The sequence below is a fragment of the Mandrillus leucophaeus genome, unplaced genomic scaffold, assembly GCF_000951045.1.
Source record: "Mandrillus leucophaeus isolate KB7577 unplaced genomic scaffold, Mleu.le_1.0 Scaffold435, whole genome shotgun sequence".
NCBI classification, from domain to species: domain Eukaryota; kingdom Metazoa; phylum Chordata; class Mammalia; order Primates; family Cercopithecidae; genus Mandrillus; species Mandrillus leucophaeus.
The window spans coordinates 59,688-66,345 of NW_012104643.1; the positions used below are offsets into that span (position 1 = coordinate 59,688).

At 60.8% G+C, this 6,658-nt stretch overlaps 1 protein-coding gene across 2 annotated transcripts; it reads left to right on the forward strand.

The window, feature by feature from the left end:
- Positions 1-6: 6 nt before the first annotated feature.
- RASSF7 (Ras association (RalGDS/AF-6) domain family (N-terminal) member 7) lies at positions 7-2,662 on the forward strand. 2 transcript variants are annotated; one of them, XM_011993816.1, is made up of 6 exons: positions 7-52; positions 337-467; positions 726-1,423; positions 1,831-1,959; positions 2,038-2,119; positions 2,199-2,662. In XM_011993816.1, the coding sequence occupies exons 2-6, from the start codon at positions 344-346 to the stop codon at positions 2,225-2,227; spliced, it is 1,062 nt and encodes a 353-aa protein (XP_011849206.1). In that variant the 5' UTR covers positions 7-52; positions 337-343; the 3' UTR covers positions 2,228-2,662. The 2 variants fall into 2 exon arrangements, with proteins under 2 accessions (XP_011849206.1, XP_011849207.1); XM_011993817.1 differs by lacking the exon at positions 2,038-2,119.
- Positions 2,663-6,658: the final 3,996 nt, after the last annotated feature.

The following is a 6,658-nucleotide window of genomic DNA, read 5'->3' on the forward strand; positions in this document are numbered from 1 at the left end:
CGTGCGGGCGCCTCCGCGCCGCCTGGGGAGGGGGCAGTGCCCTCCGAGCCAGGTGAGGCGGGCAGGAAATCCTGGATCTGGTTAATGATTCTCCTTGTTCCGGGAGTGCGGGCGTGGCAAGAGTAGGCTGGTGAAGTGGGGGAGGATGCGTGCTCCGGAGGGCCGCCACCCTAGGAATGTGTGGCCGGCGGGTGGGGCTGCACAGGAGGGTTGGGCCCATGCGGAGGGGTCGCAGCCCAGCCGTTTCTAGGGCAGGCCAGGAGAAGGAAGAGAGGAGGACCAGGCTTCGATAGGGGTAGGTAGGTCCTGACCCTGTGGCCTGCACCCTCCCCACAGAACAGGGATGTTGTTGGGGCTGGCGGCCATGGAGCTGAAGGTGTGGGTGGATGGCATCCAGCGTGTGGTCTGTGGGGTCTCGGAGCAGACCACCTGCCAGGAAGTGGTCATCGCACTGGCCCAAGCAATAGGTGAGTCCTCTTGGGGTTAGGCAGGCTGGGCAGGTAGAGGTGAAGTGGGACCTGGTGGTCCGGCCCCATGGTCCCCCGGAAGGAGAGTGGTCTAGCCCCGTGGCCACCCCCACCCCCGGAGGAGAGTGGTCCAGCCCCGTGGCATCCCCCGGAGGAGAGTGGGACTGGTTGCTGATCCTTATGGTCCTCCCCAATTCCTTAAGCCAGGTGGACAGAGAGTCGGGGGGACATAGGCTGATCTTCTCCTCTCTCCGCCAGGCCAGACTGGCCGCTTTGTGCTTGTGCAGCGCCTTAGGGAGAAGGAGCGGCAGCTGCTGCCAGAGGAGTGTCCAGTGGGCGCCCAGGCCACCTGCGGACAGTTCGCCAGTGATGTCCAGTTTGTCCTGAGGCGCACAGGGCCCAGCCTGGTTGGGAGGCCCTCCTCAGACAACTGTCTACCCCCAGAACGCTGCCCAATTCGTGCCAGCCTCCCTGCAAAGCCACGGGGAGCGCTGGGCTGTGAGCCCCGCAAAACACTGACCCCCGGGCCAGCCCCCAGCCTCTCACACCCTGGGCCTGCGGCCCCTGTGACACCCACACCAGGTTGCTGCACAGACCTGCGGGGCCTGGAGCTCAGGGTGCAGAGGAACGCTGAGGAGCTGGGCCACGAGGCCTTCTGGGAACAGGAACTGCGTCGGGAGCAAGCCCGGGAGCGAGAGGGACAGGCACGCCTGCAGGCGCTAAGTGCGGCCACTGCTGAGCATGCCGCCCGGCTGCAGGCCCTGGATGCTCAGGCCCGTGCCCTGGAGGCTGAGCTGCAGCTGGCAGCGGAGGCCCCTGGGCCCCCCTCACCTATGGCATCTGCCACTGAGCGCCTGCGCCAGGACCTGGCTGTTCAGGAGCGGCAGAGTGCGGAGGTGCAGGGCAGCCTGGCTCTGGTGAGCCGGGCCCTGGAGGCTGCAGAGCGAGCCCTGCAGGTGAGCCTGGGAACCTGTTCCTCTGTCACTTCCCCACCCCTTACACCGGCAGATTCGGGGGTCACAGGGTCTGACTTGGGGGACAGGTGAGCCTGGGGACCTGATCCCCTGTCACTCCCCTACCCCTGATACGGGCAAATATAGGGGTCACAGGGTCCGACTGGGGAGGCAGGTGAACCTGTGGACCCGATCCCTGTCACTCCCCCATCCTTGACACAGGCAGACATGGGGGTCACAGGGTCCTACTCGGGAGGCAGGTGAGCCTGGGGACCTGATCCCCTGTCATTCCCCCACCCCGACACCGGCAGATATGGGGGTCACAGGGTCCGACTCAGGAGAGCACTCCCTCTGGGGCCTGAGCATGGAGCCCTGTGGCTATACCTCCTGAGGGTCCCATGTGTCCCCAGGCTCAGGCTCAGGAGCTGGAGGAGCTGAACCGGGAACTCCGTCAGTGCAACCTGCAACAGTTCATCCAGCAGACCGGGGCTGCGCTGCCACCGCCCCCACGGCCTGACAGGGGCCCTCCTGGCACTCAGGTCGGAGTGGTTCTTGGGGGAGGCTGGGAGGTGAGGACCTGGCCCAGCCCCACTCCAAGCTGACTTCCCAACCCACAGGGCCCTCTGCCTTCAGCCAGAGAGGAGTCCCTCCTGGGCACCCCCCCGAGTCCCATGCTGGTGCCCAGCCTAGGCCCCGAGGGTATGTCTGTGCTCCACCTCCCCCTGGGGCACTGGGCCCTCCTGTGGCCGCAGCCTCCTCAGCCTGTGTCCTCCCGCAGCGGCCCCCATGAAGCAGAACTGGAGGTAGCAGCAGCTCCTGCCCCAGAGTGGTGTCCTCTGGCCGCCCAACCCCAGCCTCTGTGACAGCCTAGTGAGGGCTTCGAGACCAGCCTGCCCAGACCACAGAAGGAGAGTTGGCGGTCACAGAGGGCTCCTCCCCCACACAGTGGGAAGCCCTGGGTTTGGCCTCAGGAGCTGGGGTACAGGGGGGGACTGCCCTAGTCCTTGCCGGTCTGCCAGCACCCTGGAAAAGCACGGGGCATAGCCAGCTCAGAACCTGCCAGGCCCCAAAGGCCACGACTGCCTGTTGGGGACAGGAGATGCATGGACAGTGTGCTCAAGCTGTAAGCATGTGCTTGCCTATGGGAGGGGTCCTTCACTGTGTGTACACGGCAAAAGCACGTGTGTGCCACTTCCCCTACCCCAACGTGAAAACCTCAATAAACTGCCGGAAGCGGCTTGATTGTGTGCCGAAGCTGCGCCGGGCAGGGTCTGAGGTCTTGAACTTGAGCCTCCACGGGGTGCCACTGAGCAGTATCTTGAGACACCTGGGGCACGCCACAGCTGGAGTGTCTGAGAATTGGGTCCCTCAGGCACCAGTGCTCAGTAGGGCCCAGGGCTGGGGCTTCCTGGGCTCCACATTCCACCTGCTCTGCCTCACCTAACCCCAGGGGCTCTCCTGTGAGGCCTCAGCCTGGTGGGCCTGCTGGTTCAGCCCAGCCTGACTGTCCTGGGCTTGTATGCACCCCCTCCCACCTGACTTCCGTCATCCTGTTGCCTGGGCCCCACCAGCAGCAGGAACTGAGGACACCAGGACAAGCTAGACCCGCCTGTCAGGTTTACTGAGAACTTGTGGGGGCGGGTCCCAGACTCAGGTCAGCCAGGCCACTTCACCACCCCAGGGAGGGCATGGGTACTAGTGGGCAGGGGCTCCCCCCTCCTCCCCAGGTGGGTGTGAAATGTCTGCTATGAGCTTGAAGCTTTGAAATTGGGGCAGGGGCCGGGCACGGTGGCCCACACCTATAATCCCAGCACTTTGGGAAGCTGAAGGGGGTGGATCACCTGAGATCAGGAGTTAGAGACCAGCCTGGCCAACGTGATGAAACCTCATCTCTACTAAAAATACAAAAAATTGGCCAGGCGCGGTGGCTCACACCTGTAATCCCAGCACTTTGGGAGGCTGAGGTGGATGGATTACGAGGTTAGGAGATCGAAACCATCCTAACATGGTGAAACCCTGTCTCTACTAAAAATACAAAAAATTAACTGGGCATGATGGTGGACACCTGTAGTCCCAGCTACTCGGGAGGCTGAGGCAGGAGAATGGCACGAACCCGGGGTGTGGAGGTTGCGGTGAGCCGAGATCGCGCCACTGCACTCCAGCCTGGGTGACAGAGCAAGACTCTGTCTCCAAAATAAAAAAAAAAAAAATCGTGTCCACATCCCAGCCCAGCCCCTGCCTGGGCCCTTGGGCTAGCTGTCACCTCTTCTGGTCCTCAGGGTAAGCCATACACCCCCAACTCCAGGGGCCATGGTTAGAGTTAGAGAAGAATGTGGGGGACCCCTACACCTGGGTACAGCCATGGGTGGGATTGGGACAGAGGATGGGGATGCCCTAGGTCAGGGGTGTCCAATCTTTTGGCTTCCCTGGGCCACACTGGAAGAATTGTCTTGGGCCATACATGGAATACACTAATAGCTGATGAGCTTAAAGAAAAAATCGTAAAAAAAATATTGCAATGTTGGCCAGGCACAGTGGCTCATGCCTGTAATCCCAGCACTTTGGGAGGCCGAGGTGGGTGGATCACGAGGTCAGGAGATCGAGACCATCCTGGCTAACAAGGTGAAACCCTGTCTCTACTAAAAATACAAAAAATTAGCTGGACGTGGTGGTAGGTACCTGTAGTCCCAGCTACTCAGGAGGCTGAGGCAGGAGAGTGGCGTGAACCCAGGAGGCAGAGCTTGCAGTGAACCCAAACTGGACCTCTGCACTCCAGCCTGGGTGACAGATGGAGACTCAGTCTCAAAAAAAAAAAAAAAACCTCACAATGTTTAAGAAAGTTTAGATTTGCGTTGGGCTGCATTCAAAGCCACTCCATGGGCCGACAGTTGGACAAGCTTGCCCTAGATCATGGGGTCTTTGTGCTCTGAGAGTGGGCGAGTTTGGGATGGACTCAGCTTTCTCTTGGGTGGCCCTGGATCTGGGTCTGGTGCTGCCCCCTTTCTCTGGAGCAGACAAAGGGAACGAGGAAGTCCTGAACTTGGGCAGGGAAGCCATCCACAGGGCTTCCTAGAGGCCAGGACCACCAGGAGCTCACTGCTGTGCAGGTGCAACTCAGCTTGGTTATTTCCTGCCTGAGGCAGGGAACAGGGAATGCAGGGAGGCCAGGCAGCAGCGGAAGCCTCCAAACGCTGGCGTCAGCAAGCCGGAACCCCCACCTGACCTCACTCCTGTCTGCCCGGCTCACAGTCGCCTGTCCCTGGGAGGTCCTTGGGGGCCTGGACCTGCCTGACCTGTGGCCCCAGATGGAGCTAAGCCCAGGGGCACAAGGGGTGGAGCCTGGAATGCATAAGCCAAGTGAGTTGTGCCTGGGCAGCAGGCCTGGGGTCTGAGGGGCCTACTCCTCCATCCACAGCCCCCACTGACATTCTGGAGGGATGGTTGTACCTCTGTGACCAGCCCTCCACACCGTCACACAGGCCAGCAGGGGGCAATACCAGGTGCCATCCGGAGCCCACCCCCATGTCCTCCCGGGGGTCATGAGCTCTGCCCCACATGCCCCAGCCCCCCAATGGGAAGCAGGCATGGAGCTGGCAGAGCACGCAATGCGCTGTTCCTTTGTGTTTTTGAGGAACACCTGTTCCTTTTGAGGCCACTGCCTAGGTGCCCGTCCCTGGTCTGCTGCTGCTAGCTCTGATGAAGCTAACCGGCCTTCTTCCCCACCAAGAGGGTGTCCCAGCAGCCGCTGTGTTCCGGGGTGGGGAAGGCAGGGAGCCTTCCTCCTCACTGGCTGTTTCATTTTATATTTTTTGAGACAGAGTCTCTCTTGCCACTCAGACTGGAGTGCAGTGGCGCAATCTTGTCTCGCTGCAATCTTCACCTCCCAGGTTCAAGTGATTCTCTTGCCTCAGCCTTCCAAGTAGCTGGGATTACAGGTGCCCACCACCATGCCCAGCTAATTTTTGTATTTTTAGTAGAGACGGGGTTTCGCCACGTTGCCCAGGCTGGTCTTGAACTCCTGATCTCAAGTGATCAATCACCTGCCTCCGCCTCCTGAAGCACTGGGATTACGGGCGTGAGCCACCGCGCCCGGCGTCTCACTGGCTGTTTCAGGTGAACCAAATCCCATGGCCCCAAAAAGTTGCCAGAATGCTTCAGATCACTCAGCAAACCTTTGAGTTGCTGAAAAGTTTACTTTTGAGTTTTAAACTATACTTTGAAAACTATATTGTGAACTGTGCTGACGTCAGGAAAGGCTGGGCTCCCTAAAATCATACAGTTCCACAGCAGGGCGGACCCAAGCCCAGTCAATCCCCAGGCGATGCAGGGCAGAGATCCCACCTGGTATAAGTATGGGCAGAGGGCAGAGCCAGGCTGTATCGAGTGGCAGTGCTGGCGCCCTTCTCGCCCAGAGTTCCTACTCATCCCCAGCACAGAAGTGCTCTGTAGGGCCAGCTGAGGACACCCCGGTTCACTGAGCGTGGCCCACAGTAAGTCACCGTCTGGCAGTAAGTCAGCTCTGCAGGTGTGGACCCCAAGGCCACACACAGCCTTTCCCAGGTGCAGGTCCTGCCAAGCCTCGGTACGCAGTGGTGACAGGCAACCCCGTCAGGACAGGGAGCTTCTAAAGACCAGTTCGAGTCCATGCCAGGTGTCCACTAAATCTGCCTCTCCCTCTCCAGCGAGCGGGTGCAGCCCTCAACTCCTGCAGACCTGGGGAGGGGGGACAGGGCCTGTAGGCTCGGACTCGCCCTGGTCCTGATTTTCACAGTGGACTTCAGAAGGCAGGCTCAGCAGACAGGCCGCTGGAGGGTCCATGCGCCGATTCCTGCAGTGGCCCCACTGAAGCAGCAGAAACACGCAGAAGCACCAAATCCGTCACTCTCTTCCAGGAGGAAGTCCCCAGAGGTGGCCCTCAGGAGGATGGTCCTGTTGGTTTAAGATATGACCACAACACCTGTGCCTGCCCAGGGCCACCTTCGGCTTGGCAACAGGAACTCCGCACACCGGTACTCTGGACACACAAGGAAAACAAAGTTCCCTCCAAGAGGGTATCTGGCCCAGCCTCAGCCCCAGTAAGCGGAGGGCAGCAAAGCCCCCGAATGATTCCGCTTCCCCCCACCCGCCGTCCCTGGTGGCCAGACAGGCACACCCCGTCCACAGGGCACCCCCTCCCCACAGTGTCCAGCTGCCCTCGCGTCCCCGTGTGGCCGGTCGCCTGCCCGCCAGACCCGGGTC